At 38.6% G+C, this 25,004-nt stretch overlaps 1 protein-coding gene across 1 annotated transcript in view; it reads left to right on the forward strand.

Annotated features, from left to right (window-relative positions):
* Col14a1 (collagen type XIV alpha 1 chain) overlaps positions 1-25,004 on the forward strand; it is a 182,287-nt gene that overhangs the window by 85,171 nt on the left and 72,112 nt on the right. The window contains exons 20-25 of the mRNA XM_090339326.1: positions 6,281-6,410; positions 8,210-8,332; positions 8,507-8,656; positions 13,377-13,493; positions 20,572-20,718; positions 24,403-24,459. Coding sequence (XP_090195452.1) covers positions 6,281-6,410; positions 8,210-8,332; positions 8,507-8,656; positions 13,377-13,493; positions 20,572-20,718; positions 24,403-24,459 — 724 coding nt within the window. The remainder of the gene's footprint in view (positions 1-6,280; positions 6,411-8,209; positions 8,333-8,506; positions 8,657-13,376; positions 13,494-20,571; positions 20,719-24,402; positions 24,460-25,004) is intronic.

The following is a 25,004-nucleotide window of genomic DNA, read 5'->3' on the forward strand; positions in this document are numbered from 1 at the left end:
ATGGCAGCATAGAATTCCATTCTGTATAAGTACCACATCTTCGTGATCCAATCATCTACTGAGGGGCATCTGAGTTGGTTCCACATCTTACCTATGGTAAATAATGCTGTAATGAACTCATTCTGCTAATAGCTTTAAAATGCCCTTGTTTCTGGACATTTGGGTAAATGCCAAGGAGTAGGATTGCTGGGTCATTGGGGAGCTCTGTGTTTAGTCTTTTGAGGCCATATAATACGGAATTGCCATTTTCACAATGTTAATTCTAATCCAGGTTTTCTGCTTCCTCAGTTCTGCTTTAATTTCTTTTTTCAAGTTTTTAAAGTTTTCATCATAAAGGTCCTTTACATTCTTAGTTAATTCATACGTACTTTATTTTCTTTGATGCTATTGCAAAAGGAGTTGCTTTCCTGATTTCTGCCACACTCTTCTCATTGTTGGCATACAGGAAAGCAGTTGATTTTTGAGGATTAATTTTATACCCTGCTACTCTGCCAAAGTTTTAAATCAGCTCAATCAACTTGTGATTGGAGTCTATAGGGATCTTTAAATACAGAATCCTGTCATCTGCAAAGAGGGAAAGTTTCACTTCCTCTTTCCCTATTTGGATGCTTCATGCCTTATTGCTCTGACTAGGAATTCTAGTACTATATTAAAGAGTAGTGGAGAGAGTGGCCATCTTTGTCTCATTCCTGACTTTAGAGGAAATGGCTTTAGCTTTTCGCCATTAAGTATAATGTTAGCTGTAGGTTTGTCATACACAGCCTGTGTTATACTGAGGAATGTTCTATGGATTCCTAGTTTCCTCAGAGCTTTTAGCATAAAGATGTGTTGGATCTTATCAAATGGTGAGTATTAAACATTTCCTTGGGAATCTGATTGAAAACTTTCAAGTAAGGAATGCCCAAGAGGTCTTATTTAGCTGGAATATTCCTAACAATAGATCATCTTTTAACAAAAGTTTCCCTTGACAGCTCATTTTGAGTAGATTTGGTTATTTCTCATTTATTCTTCTTCATGGGTGTCTTTCCTCAGGGATTTAGATTTTTATATGCTGAGTTTTCTTTAATTTGAGACATACATATTTTCCAGTTCTGGGGCTTGAACTCAGGGCCTGCACTCTGGACATTGTCCTTGGGTTTTCTCAAGGCTAGTGCTCTACCACTTGAGCTACAGCACCACTTCCTGTTTTTTCTGTGTAGGTGGTATTGAAGAATCAAATCCAGGGCTTTGTACATGCTAGGCAAGCACTCTCCCACTAGCCTAGGTCTAGTTTTTGGGTTTTTTTTTTTTTTTTGGTGGGTCATGGGGCTTGAATTCTGGGCCTGGGCTCTGTCCCTGAGCTCTTCAGCTCAAGGCTACCACCCTACCCCTTGAGCCATAGCCCCACTTACCCTTTTCTACTGATTAATTGGAGATAAGAGTCTCACGTTCTTTAGTGCCCAAGCTGGCTTTGAACTGCTATCCTCAGATCTCAGCCTCCTGAGTAGCTAGGATTACAGGAATGAGCCACTGTGCCAGACTCTCTGGCTGGTTTTTTTTTTTTAAATCTGGTAAAGTTAGTGCCCTCTCAGTTATCATCTCCCAGTGTTTTCTTACTCTATACCATATCATATCTTTTAGTCTAGAACCTAAGTTGTCTCCTAGACATGTGTCTGGTCAGATCAGATCACTCTAGCTTTCAGGCAGATCATACGATTTATTGTGTCATGCCATATACATTTATCTACAACTCCTATTTGCTGGCATTTTTTGTCATTTATTATGTTATTTTTGACAATTTAGTGACGCAATCTCTAAAATCTAGTATTGCCCTAGAGTAACATTATCTATTCTTACTTATAAAGCCTTTGATGGAATACACTTTTATTGTTCTGTATAAATAAATGATTATCTCAGCTCAAAAATTCTTTCAGGAAAATACTTTATGTCTAAGTGATAGGGAGATATCACAGGGTACCTGTGAGATCTGAGGATCAAAGTTTGAAGTCTCTCATCTCTAATTAAACAGCAGAAACTGGGCATGAAGTGTGGCTCAAATAATAGAAAACCAGCCTTGAGTAAAGAAGCCAAATGAGAGTTCCAAGCTTCAGTATTGGCACCCTTCTGCATATACCCCACAGAAAAAAAATAGATTTAATTTACTCTTACCATAGGTATGATAATTAAACATGTATTTTGGGCATTTTATTTTCCTATAATTATGCTATTGTAATTTAGCTCTCAACAATGAGATCCCTAGAGACTTCTCAGTATGAGGAGTTTTAATTTTGACTTCTATTTCTTTATTCTTTCCAAGAAACACATGAAGCCACTTGGTGAATTATTCCTGCTTATATAGCAAAGTTAAAAATTTAATTTCATGCATGTACTTGTTAAGCTGTGCAAGGTAAAATAATAATAATAATAATATTTACTTTGGGTTGTTTTTAGATAATTTTCCCTTAGCTTGTTTTTTTCCAGTTCACATGGTTTATGTTTGAAACACTTGGACACCTAGTGGAAGGGAAACTAGGATCAGAAACCTTAGTCTTCCCAGGTTAAACAAACCTTTAATGAAAATATAAAATACAGACAAATTTCCTGTGCAGAAGTGATTCTTTTTTTTTGTTCTGTAAAAGAAAGTTAGGTGGAATTCTTTAAATATGAAGTTCCTTTAGTAGAATTAAATTAAATTAAATTAAAGGCCCTTTCTCACCGTAGGATTGAGATTATATCTATGTTTTGTCAAGTGTTACTGCTCTGCAAGTGTAATGTGCTGTAATTGAACATAGAAAGTGGCATAATCTAAGTTTAGAGTACAAAATTAATGTAGGACTGTTAGATGCAGACCTATTCCAAAATTCAAAGGTCTTATAATTACATGGACCAAATGATATTTTAAAAGAAAAATGTATATCTAGGAAAGATAAATGGCTAAAGCATAAAATTCAGGCAAGGAAATTTGTCCAGACAAGATACATCTCTCTTACTTTCTAAACATTTCTTAACTATTATTTCAATGAGGAATGAATAAAAGTATTCAAGTTGGAGAATAACTTCATGACAGATCCTCGTATGAAGCTGCATTTCTGAAAAACAAAACAAAACAAAACATAAAGGTCACTGGCAGTGTTTGTATTCTATTTAGTCATGAACATCTTTTAGAAATTTGGTTGGAAACTAAACAGAACAAGAGAATTAAATTTATTTTATCCATCAATGCATGTGAATTATTAACATGTTTTCTATGCATAATCAAATCTCTCAAACATTTCCAAAACAATTGAATTCTTAGAATAAAATAACCCTCCATATATTTCACAAGGATTGACTTTTGGTCTGTGTTGCAACGTGGATGAGAGACAATGACATTACTCTGACTTTGTTTTTGGTGAAATCAGAGAGGTCTCCAGTTTATTTGCACAACCTGAACAAGGGTCTAGACTTTCTAGAGCCAACATGTCAAAAGTGTTACTCAGGCTTGAATTCTGAGTTGTAAGGGAATTTCTAGGATATGGCCACTCAAAGTGTGGCTTCTTCTCTTACAGGACAGACTCACATATTAAGCTTTTAAGAAACATTGGTAGCAGTTTGACATTGCTGCACCGATCAAATAACACGATCGCATATCTAGCAATTTTGTTTTACATGAACGTTGGCCCGCAATAATTGGAATTAAAATAACAACACTACTCCTATCCCAGTCTGCCATCACAGTTCATGAGGCACTGTCTAAAACAGAAGCTCATGAGATGGAAATCAGGTGAGATGCATGCAATTCATTCTCAACTTCAGGGCAAACTTGTGCTTGTGATCTAGGCAGCTCTGAAAAGACCAAGGTTGATAGTACAGGAAAATGTGACATTGCATTTTCTTTCTTTGGTGCCAGTCCTGAGTCTTGAAACCCAGGGTCCTTGGTACTGTCTGTTAACTCTTTTGGTCAAAGATGACACTGTACCACATAAGCTACAACTTTACTTCTGGATTTTTGGAAGTAATTGAAGAAAAGAATTTCATGAACTTTTCTGCTCTGGTGATCTTCAGATCTTAGCCTATTGAATAGCTAGGATTATAAGCATGAGCCACCTCATGCTTATATTTCTAAAAAATAATTAAAAATATGATATTCAATAGCAATGTGCCCCCTTTTGCCATGAACACCTTTTACAGATATGACTCATAAATAAAAAAGTACCATCTGAAAAAAAGAAAACATACCATCTGCTCTTACATGTAGTATTTATTTTTAGTGCGACTCTTTTATTGCATTTATTTATTTTCACGCTACCTTGCTTAAGCAGGTAGAGATCAGGCTGAAAGAACTTTTCCTCTCCCAGAAGAGATTTCCATTTTATTATTGGAAATGAATGCCACTAGGGTTCAAAAGTCTGCACTCAAGTTGAGTAGCCAACAAGAGGTATAGCAAGACCTGGACTAGATTCTTGGTGTTTCAAGATGGCCCCTTTACTGAGCTGTGTGGGCCTCAGTTTACCCCTCTGCAAAGGAGTGTAATAATACTCCTTACTACAAAAAGTTGTACTAAGTGATTGCAGTGGTGAAAACCTGATGGATAAGTGAGGAATGGTATTATGAACTACAGCAATTACTTGCAGATAAGTGAATTAAGTGCTGGTTTTCAATACTTCCCCAGGCTCTCTTTGATCGCATGCCAGGTCATGGGCTTCTCAGCCTGAGACATGACCTTATTTAAGGAGCATCTGCAAGGGTGGTTTGCTAGACAGACAGCTTGGGATGAGTGTTGGAGCTCTGTGCTCCATTGGAATGAAGCTTAAGAAAAAAAATACCCTGGAGGAAACTATACTGACAGGGTAATGCAAGTTGGGGCAACCCTACTTCTTTCTCATGTCCTTATTGCCAGGTTGTCTAACTTGCCCTGTAATAAAGCAGATTTCTGGTTTTGCATCAGAACAACCCTGTACATATCAGTGTCCTTTCCTATGAAGAGCAGAGATATTTTTATTCTTTATTTTATTTTTTCCCCCAGTCTTGGGGCTTGAACTCAGGGACTGAGCACTGCCCTTGAGCTTTCTCAAGGCTAGTGCTCCACCACGTGAGTCACAGCACCACTGCTGGCTTTTTTCTGTGTATGTGGTACTGATGTGAATCAAACCCAGAGCTTTGTGTGTGCTAGGCAAGCACTCTACCACTAGGCCACACTCCCAACCCTAGATATATATTTATAAAATTGACTACTTGACACTTCCTTCTTCATATAAAAACGATTGCTTTTATAGAGCTTCGTGATATCTTAGTAACAGCCATTTTTAAATTCAATGTGAGGCTTTCTAGGGTTCATCACGAAGCTTTCTAGGGTTCATCCATGATTTATGGGTTCTTTCCTTCATCTCAATGGAGGCAGCACCGCCCTTGGCTTGTTGGCAATACTGAGGACTGGAATGGAAAAGCTTCTCCAGCTATCCTAGTCTTGTGACTCTGTTAAGTCAATTTGGGTCAGTTCTTACACCCTAGCATTTTCCCCAGCTGTGATTAAGTTCCTAATGGCCCAGAGATGTGCCAGCAGCAAACTACTGCAGCACAGGGGGGTGTCTGTGGTTTCAGCATTACAAATCTGTGCCTTTCCCTGGTCTCAGCCTCCTTCTGCGGACCCATGGGTCACGCATGCTGGGAGAGAGGGTTCCTGTTGCTCTTCTCCTTTTCTTTCTTGGCAGTCTTTTACAGACAGACAGATGGTAGCTCCTGATAGTAGGAGACATCTCCTCTCAGAAATAAAATAGCTGCCATGATTTTATTTTTTTAAGTGTTGTTAGCAAATATATTTCAACTTGGAAAACTTGGCTCTTGAAGTATGGTTGTGTTTCTCTTGGCTCGCTTCCATCCTTTCCTGTTGCAAGGGTGAAATGAAGGGGTCAGGCTATCTCTAAGGGAGGAAAGCAGAGGAGGCTGGATTTGTAAGCCAATACTTCACATCAGAACAGAACTGATAAACCACGACCTGGGTTATAGAATGAACACCCCTAGTCTATAAACACCCACTGGCCTCCCGGGCTGTTATTCTCATCTTCTGGAAATGTTATCCATGTTGAGAAGATGCTGAGCGAAAAGCGTTTGAGTTTCAAACTCAGACCTCCTGTACTCATGATGATAAACGAAGAGTGACTAGGCAGGACCCATCAGAGCAAGACGCTTTTGCATGAATGCCTGTTCTATTCTCATTACTCTTCAAGCGTATCTCGTGTGTGATCACTTCAAAACATGTGTGAGCAGGACAGGGGGCACAGGGGTTCTGACTAGATCTGTGCTTTTTTGCTTTTCTATTCAGGTCATGGTGCCTGGCAGCCAGAACAGTGTCCTTCTAAAGTCTCTGCTTCCAGATATGGAATATAAGGTCACAGTGACGCCGCTCTACACCGACAGAGAGGGGGTTAGCGTCTCTGCCCCTGGGAAAACCTGTAAGCAATGCTTTCTTCCTCTTGATTCTTCACATCTCATGAATTGAAATTACTCAAGTAATTGTACTATAAAGAACAAAAGATATCGAAGACCCAAATCTGTCAACTTGGGAAACTTTGGGCAAGTTGTTCAAGGGCTCTTGACTTCAGTTGTCTTTTTCTGTGAAAAAACTAAGGCTTGAAAAAAAAAATCATTCTCCTCCAGCACCTGATTTGTCAAAATTTACAATTACATGTACAGTAGATTCTGCATACCCTTCTAGTTTCTGTATGTCTCAGAGGTATGTAACAAGCTCCACCTCACTGGTTCGCAGCTGGAGCAATGCACTAGTCTCTAGGGTCTTCATGTTTGCTATCCTTTGTTCTCAAAGAAGCCTGAGGGGCTTTACAAACCATTTACATGATCTCAAATCACTGCTAGTCACTAAAATCCTGCACGCCACAGTCCCAATCCTGCTCAGCTGGGCAAAGCTGGAGAACTCAGCATTATCTCTTTTTTAACAGTGCTAGCATGTGTCTCTCCTCTGGTGCCCAGGCTACTCGTGCCCTGACACAGACTCCAGTCAAGGCCAAGGCCACCTAGTAGTATATGAGCTCTTAGTTGCCATAGTGACTGCCTCAGCATCCCCGGGGAAGAAGGGAGAAGAGGACTGTTGCAGCGGAGCATCCAGCTTTTCACTCCATTTTCCTAGAATGTCGGCATCTTGTTTGATCTCATACACCAGATCACTTAGTTTATTGTATGCATGGATGGGTTAAGATGTCTATGTGTATTAACATCTGGTTTTGTTCCAGGCATTGTGGATTCTGGCCAATTTTTTTTTGTATTTTTGCTGCTAAATGAGTGTTTGAAAGCTACAAACAAACAGAAATTAAAGATGAAAATCAGGTGTCATTTGATACAAAGATAACCTTAAACTCATGACAGAAGTGCTATTACCTATAACAATCTCTTGTGTGGTAAAAATTGTTTTAAAAATTAGTTGACCATCTACATAATTTAAAAGCAATTAACACAACTGAGCCTATCAAATAATAAAGTGGTGATGACAAGATCTTTCAAGATGCAGACACATATAGAAAGTCCTTTATATAAAAGACTTTCTACAAAAATTGGCAGTTATAAATATTCAAACAATATAATTAATGAGCATAAAGAAGAAAGCAAGGAATCATCAGACTTTTATCTCTGAGTGGAGTCACATTTACAATATGTGAGCAGCAGACTTTGATATCTGTGGAACAAAGTGGTGCACAGAGATAAATTTTTAATAAATACTGTTCATTTAATTTTCCCTTAAAATTAGTTGAAGAGAAACAAACTCACATGACTTTTAAGAGTCTTTGAATTTCAGATAAGAATTAAATCAGAGGAGCAATTTTTGAGATAGTTAATATTGAAAATAACCAGTCACGAGGCTTTGTGCTTCACTGGACTTCCACTTGGGAATGTGGTTGACTTTGTGATGTAAGATGTGTAGATTCTGTCATGAAGAAGAAAGCAGCATAACAAGGCACCAGTGGTGCATGTCTGAAATCCTAGCTGATGAGGAGGCTGAGATCTGATGATCCCAGATTCGAGCCAGTCTGGGTAGAAAAATCCATGAAACTTTTATCTCTAATGAATTACCAAAAATCTATGTGGTAGATGATAGGGTACCAGCCTTGAGTGAAAAAGCTAAGCAAGAATGGGGAGCCTGAGTTCAAGCTCTAATACCTACACCCATAAATAAACAAATAAATAAATAAAAAATAAGGAAAGTATATCAAGTCTGTTTTCTCTTTTGTCTTCTGCTCAGTGCCATCCTTTGGTCCCCAAAATTTGAGAGTCTCAGAAGAATGGTATAACCGGCTGCGCATCACGTGGGATCCCCCAGCTGGCCTTGTAAAGGGTTACAGGATCGTCTACAAGCCTGTCAGTGGTAAGTGTTGTTCAGGAACCCAAGTAGGGGTCTGACATAAAGGTATCTGTCTTCATGTGTGTGTACTCAGGACCGAACAGGACTTGCTCTAGCTAGACATGAGCTCTGCTACTTGAGCGAACCCTTGCATTTTCCATCTTCTGTTTTCACTTCAGTATACACTTTCTCCTCTAGTTCCTGGCCCTACGCTGGAAACCTTTGTGGGTGCGGACATCAACACCATTTTGATCACAAACCTCCTCAGTGGCATGGACTACAATGTGAAGATATTTGCCTCCTGGGCCGAAGGCTTCAGTGATGCCCTGACAGGCCTGGTAAAAACATGTAAGATTCCCCTGCCCTCATGCCCAGTTCCACAGGTGGCTTTGCTATTAGCGTTTTCCCTGTGACTTGTAACTCAATCCTTGTTGAATGTTGCCTGTTGGCTTTTCTTTTCCTCAGCCTTGCCCATTCTGGATGGCGTTTCATGGAAAGAAGGTGTGCGTTCTCCTCGGGGGTAGTACACAGTCTTAGTTGGCAAGTGGCTGCCAGCAGCTGGCTTTCAGATAGGCTTGGTGGTTGCAGATAGGATTTCCTTCTGGAAAGTTCTTGTGGTTGGCATTTGTCAAATTCGGTGAAAATTTCCAAATAGTCTGTAGCCTGACATGGCCAATGCCAGATAAAGTTGGGCCAGAGAAAAAGTGTTGTTTTTCAAAGCCAATACTTCTCCTTCATACACACACATGCAACCCTGTTGGCTAAAAGTACATGCCCCGTTGCTTCAAGGACTTTCTTCTGTACTCTCTTCTGATCTTTTATGCTGTCTGCATGCCATCTGGGAATTGTCATTGACATATGGTATGCCCAGATTCCATTTGTCCAACATCCATATTCCTGAAGTTGGTTCTACAGACTTCCATCTCTTTAACATACTTCTTTAAACTGACTTACAGTTTGTTTTATTATTTTATTTTAGTGTTGGGGTAATGTGTTGAGGGATTACAGTTAACATTTGTCAGGTAGTGGGTGCATTACTTCTCTCACATTGATACCCCTTCTCATGTTTTGTTCATTCCCCTCCCCCCCATTCTTTAATTGGTTGTGTTTCTGGCTAACTTACAGATTTTGGGCCTAAATATTTTTCAAAAAACCCATATGATTACTGTAAACAGAAATCTGTAGTTTTAATATGCAGTAATAATAATACATAAGCAAATCCAATTAAAAATGGTTTCACTGTGTGCTAATTAAATTGCCCCCAGTGCTATCTCCAATCTGTGCTCCATTCTTGAGAATGATAATTGTGTGGTAATCAAAAGAATAAGACTTAAGTGTTCCTGGTTAGCTATAGCCCTGGGCAAATTATTTAACTCTTTTGAGCCCTGCCTTTCTCAATTCTAAAATGAAGGCAATAAGTGCCTTATGGCAATTTTTTTCTGAAGATCAAGGAAATTATCTATGTCTATATTATAGAATCACAGACAGAGAAAACCCTCAATGAATTACTGCTGTTATTATTGCAATCATTGAGGTTTATATATCTCACGCTCATTCCTAATCAGAGAATCAGTCTCATGAAAAAAGTAGCAGAAAAGAGCAAGGCTTTTATTAAACTAGGCTTCCAGACCACCTTGGATTTCATCTAGTGGTCAGTTCTTTCATTAAAGGAAGTTCTTAAATTCACTTCCGTAGGGTATCTTAGGGGTCTTAAAGGCTAGAGACTGAATAAATTCAGCATCAAAAGAAATAGTCTCTGTCTTGAGCAGATGTGGGTAAACCTTAGTTTCTGGTTCTGAGTTTGTGTTTAGGTATTGAAGTCACACTGTTCTGGGCACTAAGTGTGTCCCTCTGTTGTGTTAATGAATCACCTCCTCCACTCTCCTTGGCCTCGCTGTCTGTCCTGCCTTTGCACATTTTTGCACTCTCTTTCCTCTCTCTTCTATTTTATTTTCTTTGCTGGATTACTGTGAAATCTGTCTGTATCACTTATGTCTTCTTTTTTTCTTTTTGGTCTTGGGTTTGAACTCAGGGCCTGGGCTCTACCCCTGAGCATTTTTTCTTAAGTCAAGTGCTTGACCACTTTGAGACAAATGCCACTTCTGGATTTCTGGTGGTTAATTAAAGATAAGTGTCTTGTGTACTTTCCTGCCCATCTGGATTTGATTATTTTTTAGCTGTCATGGGGCTTGAACTCTGGTCCTGCGTGCTGTACTTGTGCTCTTCAGCTCAAGGTTAGCAGTCTACCACTTGAGCCATGGTGTCACTTCCAGTTTTCTGATGGTTAATTGGAGACAAGAGTCTCATAGACTTTTGTGCCTAGCTAGCTTTGAACCACCATCCTCAGATCTCAGCCTTCCTAGTAACTAGGATTACAGGCATGAGCCACTGGCACCTAGCTGGATTGTTTTTTGATTTGTGAATTTCTCATGCCATCCCTCACCCATTTCCCCCTCCCCTCTCTTCCAACCTCTCCCTTCTCCTAGTCTGTCTCCAGTGCTGAGGATGTTAGCCCACACTCTACCACTAAGCCACACTCTCAGCCCATCTTTCTTGGCTTTTTCTCTTCTCCTTTCCTGTATCTTTCCCTCTTCTCTCCCTTATTATTTTAAAAAACTCCAAACATATTTTAAAAGACTGAAACTGTTATATTGTTTTATTCTTTTGTCCTTAAAATAAAAATCAAATGAGCTTTTTATTACAGGCATTTCTCTTCATCTCAAACAAAACAAAGCCTTACACAATGGCAAATACTTTAATAGTTTAAAAAACTAAAGTATTTATGTAAACAAGTATTAATTTCCTAAAATCATGGTTAGATGATTTGTTTTTACCATTTTGACAAAAATATTATTTAGGCAATTCTATTTTGAGTTAGATAGAAGAGAGAGACATAAAAGAAAATTATATGTATAGAAGTCAAGTCTTTAGGGCAAGTAAATATTTTCTGCATTTGTTTCTTACTATTTAGATCTAGTGTTAAGTACCAGATACTTACTCCAGTGAAGTCCCTGAAAAGAGAATGGTTTTTATTGTTTTCCAAAACACTCATTTTGAGGTATCAGTATTTTAAGATGAATACAAATCTGTGTGGTTGTTGGTGGTGGTGGTGGTGTTTTGCCAGTCCTGGGGACTGAACTCAGGGCCTGAGCACTGTCTTGGGGCTTTCCTCAAGGCTAGAGCTCTACCACATGAGCCACAGCACCACTTTCAGCTTTTCTATGTATGTGGTCCCGAGGAATCAAACCCGGGTCTTCGTGCATGCTAGGCAGGCACTTTACCACCAGGCCAGACTCCTGCACTCAGCTTAAATCTTTTCTGTAAAAAAATTCAGAAGTATACTCACTCTCACTGTTATATTTTGGTGGACTTTAAATTTTTTTTGATAGACATTCATTGTATGTCATGCTTTGAGATTTAGATTTGATGAAATGATCAAACCAGTACAATTGACCTATCATCTTTAAAATTAATCACTTCTAAGGAAGCAGGACAAACACAGTCAGAATACTCCATGTATGTATGTGCTAAAGGAAGTGGAGATGTGAAGTGAGCAGGAGTGGGAGAAACAAAAGAGATGAAGGAGAATGATGAGGATGAAGAGAGGTTAACTGTGATCCAGAGCACTGGACACTTAAGATGGACATGTGAAATTATTATTATTTTTTAAGGAAAATACTATGTGTTAAATTTTAATTTTTTGACAAATGAAATGATAACCTTCTTCTGCAACCTTTTCAAGTCCAGAAAAAAGTCATTCTTTTTTTTTTTTTTACCAGTCCTAGGGCTCGAACTCAGGGCCTGGACACTGTATTGTTCTTGGGCTTTATCAAGGCTAGAGCTTTACCACTTGAGCCATAGCACCATTTCTGGCTTTTTTTCCTCTATGTATGTGGTACCGAGGAATCGAACCCAGGTCTTCATGCATGCTAGGCAAGCACTCTACCACTAGGCCAAACTCTTAGCCCAAAAGTCATTATTTTTTTGTGGTAAAAGCATTCAAAGTGTTCTCTTCTAGTGGTTTTGGTATTCCTAATGCTTGCTGTCCATGGAACTTATCCAGCCATGCGATAGAGCAGTAGGATCTCCAACTCCCATCTTCTCTGTAGCTGAGTGCTCACTGCTCATCCCTGCCCCAACACTTGTCTATCTCTCCAGCCTCTGAGAGCCACACCCTTCTCTCCACCATTATGGGATCAGCCGTGTTAGTGTCTACAGGTCAATGAGAGCAACATAGACTGTCATCTGGTCATTGAAAAGAATGAGGTTCAGTTATTACCAACAACCTGAATGAGACTGGGGTGGGGTGGAGGAAGCATTGTGTGAAATGAAGGAAACCAAGATGAGAACAAGACTTTGTGATGTTTGTGTGGCACTTCCATTTTCTTTGTTATTCTGTTTATTGAAATCATGGCTACCTGCACTGCTTAGGTACATATTGTATCTCTATTCTTTTTTTTTTTTGTGGGTCATGTGGCTTAAACTCTAGGCCTGGGCATTGTCCTTGAGCTCTTCAGCTCAAGACTACTGCCCTCTCCTTTGAGCCAAGCCCCACTTCCCATTTAATTGGAGCTAAGGGTCTCAAGTCCTTTGAATCTTGATCCCTTCAGCCTCCTAATAGAATAGCTAGGATTACAGGCATGAGCCACCTCACCTGGCTTCTTTCTACTCTTCTATTAGTTTCTCTAATAATAATATTTTCTAATAATATTTTCTCTAATAATATTATATGTTTGCTCTAGAACTTGTGGAAAGTTCACATAAAGAATGGAGAAAAGCTAAAACATTACCCATTACCTCACCACCCACTACATCTGACCTTTTCCCTGGGAACATATGTGTTCTTTTGCATTTATGAATACCAGGCAGAAACCTTCACAGATAGTATTTCACAACACATCTTCTGCAGTTATGAACTCATTGTCTATTGAGCACTCACTTTCTGTGAACTGGAGTATTTCCTCTCCACCTCTGAGTATGAGAATTGTACCCTATATTAATTTCAGATTAAGGGACATCTGTAGCTTTGTCTGTGCTGTGACCCAGTTATTTTTCTCTGTCATTATAGTGTATTTGGGTGTGACCGACCTCCAAGCCCAGCAGATTGAAATGACCAGCTTGTGTGTTGGATGGCAGGTGCAGCGTCACGCCACGGCCTACAGGATAGTTCTAGAATCCCTCCAGGGTAAGCGCAATTTGTCATGCTTGTCTATGTCAACTACTTGTGTACTTGTTCTGTACAAATGGACAATGTATAGTATGATTAGACAAGATCCCTTTTCCGGAATCCGTTTGTATAGTGATCAATGATGTAGCATGTGGAAGAAGTGAGACTAGTTAATTGAATTTAATTACTTAACCAGTCCAAACCTCCATCTCCCCCATCTGTTAGTGAATAAAACCCACAGTACTATGCAAAGGATTCCATGAGGCTTCGTCTGAGAGAATCTCCAAGGAGAGTGTGTAACAATGCTTTGGACACAGGACGTGTGCAAACAATGTAAGCTGCTGACAGCATGCGAGCAGAATTGCGTGGGCAATAATTTTAGCCTTCCCTCCATGGGCATCAGGTTTGAATTTTTTGAGATAATTGGTGAATAGCAAATTCTTATTCTGTAGCAGGTTATCTTCTATTCAGGTCATCTATCACAATCAAGCATTTTCAGCATTAACTTTTTCTTGAAATTGTTTCCAAGCAGAGTAATAAAAAAAAATCTCTCCTTATTACCATTAAAAAATCACATTGAGAACAACAGAAAAATTCTGATTTCTCCAAAGTGTGAGTATTTAGGGCCTATTAATACTTTTCTGTATCAGCATTCAGGAAATGAAGCAAAGTAATGAAAAATTATTTAATATAATGAATATGACTAAAAAGGAAATAATATTGCATGGGGGTGACAGGAGACAGTAGAAAGGTCTAAAAAATGTTTTGCATGTCCCAAACTTGATAATAAAATTAAGAATGTAGCCTGTTTATTGTAGGCAATTGATCTTAGTTTCTCCATTTATTTTATAATTGAATGGATATGGTAATACATGCCTGACATCTCAGCACTACGTACCCGAGTGAAGAGGATTGTGACTTCAAGGCCAGCCTGGGCAAAAAAGTGATATGCTATCTCACAAAAAAAGTCTTAGGAGCAGATTTTTTCACTTAAGAGTGGATTTGGTAGCTCATATTTTGACAATAACCACACTTAAACAAAATCCACTACCATACTGGACGCTGGTAGCTCATGTCTGAAATCCTTGCTACTTAAGAGGCTGAGATCTGAGGATCACAGTTCAAAGAAAGAAAAGTCTGATAGTCATATCTTCAATTAACCACCAGAAAACTGGAAGTGATGTTGTGGCTCAAAAGTGGTAGAGTGCTAGCCTTGAGCAAAAAAGAGGTCAGGGCCAGGGCTCTGGTACAGAGTTCAAGCTCCAAAAATGAAAAAAAAAAAAAAGAATCCTAATTGTAGTGTTTTTTTTGTCTGTGGTGCTTGGGATTGAACTCAGGATTGTGTGCATGGTAAGCAAGTATTGTACTGAAGTACATTCATTGTCCTTGGTGGGTTTTTTTTTTCATCCATCATCATAGGTTGTAATTTCTAGCCATTTTCCATATGCTCAAATGTAATTCTAACATAACTGGTATGTTTAGCACAAATGTACTGACAATACATTAACCAATCAATTGAAACCTTAGTTTTTCAAAATTCAGTATGTTAGTCATTTTCCACATAGTGTCTATTAAGTATCACTACTGCATTTGTTCATCCTCTGTCTCACCTTTTCTGTGCCTCCTTCTGATCCTCCCAAAGACCAACTAACAGGACAAAAGGAAAAGACAAGAAAAACAACAGAAGCAACAATAAAAATCCCTTGTTTCCATTTCTTGGAGTTCATTTCATAAAATTTTACTTTTATGATCATATGCACATAGCCTTCATGAACTGTTCCTATGAATATCCTCTTTTGGTCTCACTATGTGAATGTCTAGAGACCTGTATAATTTATCACGTTCCAGTGTATTTTTAAAACCACACGGTGTATTTACTTGTAGATTTATAGGCACATTCTAGTTACCACAAATTCAAGAAGCCAGGTAGCTTGTTTCTTTGGGCCCAGCATCTCTGGCTATAAAAGAAATGCAAATCAAAACAACCACTCACTCCAGTTAGAATGGCCATTTTCAAATGCTGGCAGGGACATGGCCAAAAGGAAACACTACTACACTGTTGGTGGGTATGTAAATTTGTTCAACCACTCTGGAAAGTGGGATGGAGGTTCCTCAAAAGACTAAACATAGAGCTATCCTATGACCCAGAAATACTACTCCTAGACATTTACCCAGTAGACAACACAACAGGCCACACCAAAGCTATCAACACAACCATGTTCATTGCAGAATTGATTGTCCATATTCAAAATATGGACAATCCAGTTGCCCCTTAGTAGATGGATGGGGCAAGAAAATGTGGTAAATACACACAATGAAAGAATGTTCTTGTATCATTTGTAAGGAATTGGAAAGACCTCAAAAAATTATATTAAATGAGATATTCCCTTGGTGTTTTGTTTTGTTGTTGTTAGGTTTTTGGTGTTTTTTTTGTTTTGTTTTGTTTTGTTTGTCAGTCTTGGGGCTTGGCTTTGGGCCTGGGCGTTGTCCCTGAGCTATTCAGTTCAAGGCTACTACCCTACCCCTTGAGCTACAGCACCACTTCTAGTTTTCTAGTAGTTAACTGGAGATATGAGTCTCAGGGACTTATGTGCCCAGGCTGGCTTTGAGCTGTGATCCCCAGCTCTCAGCCTCCTGTATAGCTAGGATTAGAGGCATGAGCCACTCCGTCTAGCTCCCTTGGTGTTTTTTTGTTTTTTTGTTTGTTTTGCCAATCCTGGGCTTGAGCTCAGGGCCTGATCACTGTCTTTGGACTTTCTCAAGGCTAGAACCCTACCACGTGAGCCTCAGCACCACTTCTGGCTTTTTTCTCTGTATGTGGTACCAAGGAATCGAGCCCTGGTCTTTGTGCATGCTCTGCAAGCACTCTACCACTAGGCCAAACTCCCGGTCCCTCCCTTGGTGTTTTGACACAGGTTTTCACTGTGTAGCTCAGGCCAGCCCTAAACTGACCATACTGTCTAGGCTAGCCTCAAACCTCATGTTGTTCCCACCACTGTGCCATCATGCCTGGCTAGTAAATCGCACAGTGGATTTAGCCTCTAAACTAGAACACATTGTGTGGAAATTGAGACCATTTGTAAATATGCTTCATCTAGAATATGAGCTGAGCTAGGAAGAACATTCTAGAAGAGTTTGCATCCAGCTCCAGTCAAGATAGCCTTGTATGATCATTTGTTGCCAGCTCTAGGCAGTAGCCTTCTATGACCATTTCCTTAATTCCCTGTGTATAACACAACCAGGCATCAGCTACAAATGTGGGATGGTAGTTACACTGAGAAAAAGAAAGTCAGGAAAACATATATCCTTTTCATGGTTGTGTTAAAAATGATTTATGGGATGTGTAAGTAGATGAAAGATAAACTAGTTTAGGAATAACTGCAGAAACTTGAGTTATATTTCATATCATTCTAAGTTCTTCAATATAGAAAAGTTGACCTTTAATAGTACTTTTTAGGACTTAAAATACTAAATATAATCATTACATTCTTAAACTGTATTGTGTGATATTTTTAATCCTTTTATATAGCTGAAGAAATTGAAGTGGGTAAAAATTATAGCCTTATAGATTGATGAAAAGTTGTATCCAGATTAGCTTTATCAATGGAATTAGTAAGATTTTAAGCATTTTTTAAATTCAGTGATTTTAAAGTACAATATTTATACAGGAGACTAGGGATTATTTATCAGAGGATATGATCTGATAATGTTGTTCTGATCATTTAAAACCCCAATAAGTTCTTTCTGAAGCTAAGGTCTTTGGTGGCCAACAAATGAATCTGTGTGTATATATATATATATATATATATATATATGTTTCTATATGTGTATATATATATAATCTTCCAATTAAATTAACTTAGTCTTTTGTATCAAATTCAGCCTATAATAAGCAGTTCATAGGTCTCTGTAGTCTCAATTGTATTAGAATGTTTGAAAGTATTGTTCAGTTTATTCTTATTGACATTTATAACTGAGAGATTTATGAAGAAAATTAGCCTATATCTTATTCACTTAGTTGTCTAGGCAAAAGATATTTATTAGTAAAATTGAGGAAGGAATATTTAGTAGGGTGGCAGTAGGGGTGGGTTTAGATATTATACAATTTGGATCAAAAAACAGTCTTTCTATCTTATAGTGGGAAAAAATTAGGTGGAGTGCCTTTATCTTACAGAGAAGTGCAGTCACCATGCTGATTCACTTCCAAGGACATTTCCACTATTCTCATTCCCCAATGAGAAGAGTCCCCAACAGAGAACATAAGTGTGCTGACTCTGTAAAATATTCCATTGACAACAGTTGTTGTCATTTTAGAAATTTCTGACCAATCCCAGCCAGAAATGGGACCCAATTGCTCCAAGTAGTAGATTGAGGAAAGCTTTATGTCATCATCATTTCTGTAGTTTAGTGAGACACTTTCCAGATTTTTTAAATACTTAAGTTTCCATGGCTTGAACAGGTGGTGTATCTTTATTCCGAAGTCATTTATAGAAGTCACAGCTATAATCATACTTTCTGGTCAACTTGGTTCTCTTGGATTCATTTTTTCTAAAATTACTTTGTTTCAAGTTATTAACAGTAGCAAATAGCTATATATTTCCAAGGATTTTGTGAATACACTAGGCTTTGCCATTCCAGTTTCTTTATTACATTTATAGAGCAAGGATAAAGCCGGAGGGTCATGGTATTGGTTTATATGCTGAGAAGGCTGAAATTATCTCACTGGAATCACATCTGGATCTGAGTTCAAACAGTGTCATCTAGATGAAGTCTTGTTTCATCTTTTCCGCTGTGCTTTCTTTCCTCTTCTTTCTCTGCCAGGCGCTAAGTGGGCCCACTCTGGTTCAGAATTATATTCTCCCAGTTTCCAGATTCAAAGGCTTAATGAAGGAGAGTTTCTTGTTTGCAATGTTCCAAACAGAAGTCCAAGATCTGAGTCATATTGTCCCGGTGTGAGTTACATTGAACTCAGAGTATAAAATAAACATTTGTGTGAATCTGGTTGTGTCCATGCTTGTTATCTGGTGGCAAGCATGAGGAGGAATGGAAGGGCTTTTAGTCTCTCCAAATCAAGATCAAGAGTGGGGTGAATGGATCCAACCAAAAGAGGATCAGATGCAAGGCAGGCAACAATAACAAATGCCCTTCATTTATTTAAACCTTATGGTATTTTTATAGCCAAAAGAAAAAATGATTACCAGAAGAAGATCCTCTTAGGAGGAACTGAAATACAATTGTTCAGTCAGCCACTTGCTGAATTCAATGCCAAATTCTTTTGCCAAAATTCAACTTTTGGATGATCTTGGTAACTTGTAACCCTGAGAGCGCCCTAGTTCTGAGACTTCTTTTTGGTTCTCCTCTTTCTCTTCATGATGTTTTTCAGTGGTTTGATATCTAAGATTAGGTATGACATATTTCTTCAAGTTCTTAGCTCTGTGGGCCATCAAGTCCCAAATACTGTATTTCTTCCTTAATTCTCCAACCTGATCAACTTCTTTTTTCTGTTGGTCATGGGACTTGAACTCAGGGCCTGGAAACTGTCCCCAAGTTCTTTCATTCAAGATTAGCATTCTGTCACTTGGGGCATCAGTGACACTTCCTGTTTTTAGGTTGTTACTTGGAGATAAGAGTCTCATGGATGTGGGTTGTTAATTCAGGATAAGGGTCCCCATGGACTTTTCTGCCTGCATTTGTTTTGAACTACGACCTTCAGATCTTAGCCTCCTCTGTAGCTAGGATCACAGGCCATGAGCCCCCAGTGTCCCCTTTAATGAGCTTCTTTATAGCTGACTTAGAAACACGTTTAAAGGATGCTGTCTATTTTAGACATTTTCAATGTCACTTACTCAACAGAGTCTATTAGAAAGAATAGAATTTGACACAAGAGGGTGGGCGGGATCCTGTCCTACCAAGTACCGGATTCCGATAAAAGAACACATGAAACAAAACTCTATTTTCAAAATAAACTTTTGAAACTGTGACGTTATGGATAGGGATAGGATATTTGAGAGATCTGTGAAGTGTAAGTGTTTAGAGAATGTATTTAGAACTGCCTTCCTGGAAATTAATAAAAAATGTATATTCTTTTCCCCAGTCCAAAAAACCCCAAATTGACTTCCTACTTTTGGCACATGGAGATTGAAGAAATTAGTCATCATCTGATCAGTTTTTGTTTTCTACAAGGCAGGGCCCTTAGATTTGCATCCCACATGCCAAAAACAATATGGATAGATCATCATTCCTGTCACCCTTCTTTGTTAGCATTGGACTCAAATTAATACTATTTACCATTAATTTTTACAGTGCCTATTTCTAATAGGTTGTAGATTTATTATTTTAGCAGTAAAGACTCCATTCAGAGCCTATTTTCAAGGGTCTTTAAAGATGTGGGTATCTATAAGAAATAGGAAATGGAGGAAAAGCACATTTCTAGAATTGATTGCTTAGAGAATTCCTGGAAAGCTTTGGTGGACATAAGACAATGTAATCCACACATAGGGTTCAGCAAAGAGCTGTGTTATGAGTGGCTCACACAGCTGGCTGCCCGGAGATTCCAAGTGCTGCCGCAGGGCCAGGAAGAGCCAGCCACAGTAGGATTCTAAGAGCCACAGACCAAAATCTGGACAGCAGCAAAGCAGAGCACTGGCTTTGCTAAGTTACACTTACTAACAACTCTCACAGTTATACGTCATCTCACAAACACTAAAAAGTTTTATTAACAGTATTTTATCTTCTATAATATGCAAAAATGATTAAAACAGATAACATTTCATTAATAATGAAATAAATATATTCACATCCATACTTATGCAACAGATCCATTAAGATATGTTTGTAGAATTATGTACATTAATAGTTCTTCGTCCAATAGAGTTCTGACCTCAGATGTCTTTTATTAGTTCTGTTTTGTACATATAAAATGTGATGTTAACACAAAAAAACGAATATATGAAATCTCTAAAAAGAAAGGTATAATTCTTTCCAGAGTTGTCAAATATAGACCATGAATATTAGAAATTTTAGAAGAAAAACCATACAGTGATGGCTGTTTTGAAAAATGTTTCTTATGTGTGTGTTTGTTTTGCTTTGATTACAGATACACAAACACAAGAATCCACTGTGGGAGGAGGGACAAACAGGCATTGCTTCTATGGACTTCAGCCTGAGTCTGAATACAAGATCAGCATTTACACAAAGGTCCAGGAACTTGAGGGACCTAGTGTGAGCATTACAGAGAGAACACGTAAGTCGAGTATCATCTCCTCTGATCCCCCTCACAGGGAATGGTGTTTTAGGTATCATGTCTCCAATTCATTTAGGGATAAAACATGAATAGGGTTACTCCTGCTAGTAATATATGCCATTCACATTTTTCTCCTGCTATCTTACCCCAGAATTCTTTGCTTATGGCTCATTGAGGTCATCTATATTGCCCTCTCTCCCACATCATTCTCTATATACGTTTCACAAGGGACTGAAAGGCCATGGGTGATGGAAAAGGGCTTTACACAATGACTTACATTGAGATCCATATCTGCAGGACCTTTATGGTATGTGCAGTGTGGAATGAGTTTAAGGACTGAGTCCTGACATTAAAACAATGCCATCTTACCACAGCCCTGAGGGTGGGAATGTAGCCAAGATGTTCCAACTGTTGACCCTAGAGTTATGGCCTAATTAAGAGGTTCTTGTGCTTTTTTTTCAAGTTGGCTGCAGATCTGATGCAGTGAAGGAAAAGGCAGAGTATAAAGTTAAAACAAAGCACTTTTTACATGTTGCAAAGAGCAAAGCCAGTGTCAACTTTTTGGAATGGCTTCCAATCAAGAATTCCTGGCCTAGAGGCCACAAACATTAAAATGGCTTCAATTGTAAATGGGTGGGGACCCCCATGTGCTTAACAGAGTATTTTGAACTTAAATTTGACATCTCTAAGGACTTGTGTCTGTGGTGGGTGATGAACTCTTTTCATAGTCCTCCTCTTGTGATATTTAGAAAGGCAACATCTACATATAGATCTTTACCTCACTCTGAATCAGGCAAGATATATGCCCTTAAATCAGATCAGGAAAATAGAATACATTGATCTAATTTCTATTATGAAGATATTATTTCATAATACTGGAATAGTCAACATTTTATATTATACTTTTGAGGTACCAGTTGTATACCATAAAATTCAAGGGCCATGGTAAATGGACAAGCCCATGATTTTCAGTGCATTTTAAGATCCATGTAAACATCATTACAACTTGATTTAACTTGTGGTTCTGAGGAGGTACACCTGGGAAGTTAGGGAGTCCAACAAGCACTCTATCCCTGAGCTACCTCCACAGCCATAAAATCCAATTTTAGAACATTTCCATCAACCCAAAGAAATCTTTCCAGTCTTTTCCTACCATTAATCACAGACAAGTTATTTTATTATACATTTATTTTGTCTAGCAATGTCATGTATGTGGAAATATGTATGAAATAGTCTTACATCTGGCACCTTGCATTTAGCCTATCTTTGAATCAGCCGTATTTGATTTGGCCACCATTCGAATCTCAATGGTTTTGTTCTGGATTTAGCCTCTGAATGTAGGATGGGGCACATTAAAGAAGATGTGCAGTTGCAAAGATGATCTTCGACTTTCACAGACTTTAATCTGTGTTGTAAAATTTATTAGTTTGATTGTTTTCATTGCTGATTAGAATTTCATTTTATGGATGCAGCCCATCTAGTTTAGAAGCTAATGAAGATTTAAACCCAAGTAAGTTTGGCTGAGCCCTCTTCTTCTGTGCCATTTCAGCATTCTGAACTTGAACAATCAGCACCTTTAACCAATATGATTAGGTATCTTCTCTCTTACTTCCAGGGGTGGCAGTAAGATCCAGTAGAACAGTATATATTGAAGAGATTTTCATTATGTTTCTTAAGTTTTAAAACATTTTTGAAAGCTCTGAACCTTTTTCAACACAGAGCCCAGTGTGTCCTCCTGGTGCCGATAGCCTGGAAACAATTATGGTGGCCCCTAGACAATGCGTGTGCTCTCAAGTTGAAAGGCCGAGCAGTCTTAGTTTATATTTATTGCTTGCCTGAGCTCTAAAAATATTTGAGTTTGGGATCCCTGGTCCACTTCAATGTTTCTTAACCTTAGTCTTAACAACTGCTAACTGCCAACCTAGGGTTATTTCCAATTTGGATAGCTCTGTTTGACAGAAATGCTTTCCTGATGTTGGAGACATCTGTCTTCCTGTAGCTTCCACCCACTGGCTCAAGGCCAGCCTCCTGAAGCAATGCAGATTAAAACTGTTGTTTCTGCTGGGACAGTGCCTCACGTGCTTGAAGATAGGGACCATCTGTGTGCCACATATGCAGTCTGAAATGCAGTGCACTGTGGTTCTTCTTAACCAAGAGATTTCCATGGCCAACGTTCTGCTCAAATAGATGGATCTGGCTGCCATTAGCTTCTCATTGTTTTCGTTTTTGACTTGTGACTTCGTTTCAGAGATGCTTCGGTTTCCAGCATTAAAGCAGATAAAGATATTTTTTAAGTGAATGAATTTGGATTTGGAAGCATTTAGTGGTGATTTTTAAGAAAATTTTATAATCTTGGTTCTAGTATTAAGGAATCAGAACTTGATGTTTTCACTGCTGTATTTTTTTCTCTTCAAATTACCATTAAAAATGGTAGTGATGCATGTATCTGTAATGGTACAACAGAACGACATGAAGTGCTTTGTTGACTCCTCTCTTTTAAATTCTTCTTTTCTAGAAATACTCATTTCCTTCACAGAGTTCTTTGTGTGTGTGTATGTATGTATGTATGTATGTATGTATGTATGTATGTATGTATACATGTATTTTATAAATGGGGTCATGCAAATGATATTGCATGACTTGGTTTATTTTGCTTAATAATTACTCATGGACATTTTTCCATATCAATAATATATAATTATCTCACTCTTTTGTTGTCGCTTTATTGGATTTTTATTGGAACTTAGACTTGGAAAAGACTTTAAAAATCCATCTCTTCCGAACATCTTGCCAATGAAGGAATTCCCTTCACAACATGTTGGCCAAATGATCGCACTGTCTGAGCCTGAATTTTTTTCAGCTGTTGGTTGCATATTTATCTCTTGGAAGTAGATATCCTCTTTGTGAATGGCTATTATTAGTAGAGGGGTTTTCCTAATATTCAACTGGGATAATAAGGATATTGTGCTTTTCTTAGAATTTTAGTGTTGAACATGATTAGAAATGACTGTTGAGGAAAACGGTACTTTATGTTTGCTTAATGGCACCACAACTTCTGGTGCTTTGCCATATGAGCTGGCATAGCAATTATTCCTCTGATCTAACTGTTACGAGGTACTTTAAACAAATGATACCTCTGTGTCGTAGTGTGGCCTTCTTATCACTCATCATCCAGGTGGTAAAGCTTATACTCAGTTTTCAGGACTGAAAGACATTTACCTGATGCAGGTGGAGTGGAATCCAGAGAGAATCCTATCCCTGTGGTGACAAACATCTTGGGAGAGTGCACAGTGGGAAGGGAAGAAAGAGACATGAGACAAAGATTGATGGTCAAATCTCAGTTCAGCAGAATGGAAACGGCATTCACTGGATGTGTGAAGGCAGCCAGCCACAGTGTGCTTCTGAAAGGGTCTGGCAGGATTCCTGTCTTAAATAACCTCAGAATCACTTTGTAGTTGGCAGTTCGATTGCACTGATTCTAGCTGGGAAAGATGACATTGCAGACCTTTGGTCTGAGGATGAGAGGAGGGATGGAGTCAATTCTCACAGGCTGAGGCTGATTTATAGGAGCCTGTCAATTCTCAAAGAAAGCAGTTGTCTCTGGGCAATGTTTAGTCCATCACCTCCCTTTCTTCCGCACAGATGAGACCACTGAATAACGTACCATTTCCTTCTCCTTTGTAGAATCACTTCCTACTCAACCACCAACTTTTCCTCCAACCATTCCACCTGCAAAAGAAGGTAAGAAGAGGGGCTGGGAGTTTTGCCTACTGATAGATTGCTTGCCTAGCATGCACAAAAACCCAGATTTGGTTCCTCAGTACCACATATATAGAAAAGCCAGAAGTGGTGCTGTAGCTCAAATGGTAGGGCACTAGCCTTAGGGAAAGCCCAAGGATAGTTCTCAGGCCCTGAGTTCAAGCCCCAGGACTGGCAAAAAAAAAGAAAGTAAGAGGATAATTCAATGACAGTGTGATTTCAGATACACAATTTTTGTCGGCTTTGTTCATTCATTTAAAACTATGATGTTAATGAAAAATGCTTATCGTGCTAATTTTCTTCCTAATGTAATATTAACGAAAGGATGATGTAATTTAATAAACCCATTTAGGGAAGGGGGAAAACAAGATGATTAGGAGGGGGTGGAAGGAGGGAAATGGGGACAAAAATATGAGAAGGCATATCAATGTGTGAGAAGTAATACTACCTGGCAAATGTAACTGTAACCACTCTACACATTACCCCGGCAATAAAAAAATTTTAAAAAATACAGTTAATCATAAATT

The sequence above is a fragment of the Megascapheus bottae genome, chromosome 9 (assembly GCF_031878675.1).
Source record: "Megascapheus bottae isolate mThoBot1 chromosome 9, mThoBot2.hap1, whole genome shotgun sequence".
NCBI lineage: Eukaryota > Metazoa > Chordata > Mammalia > Rodentia > Geomyidae > Megascapheus > Megascapheus bottae.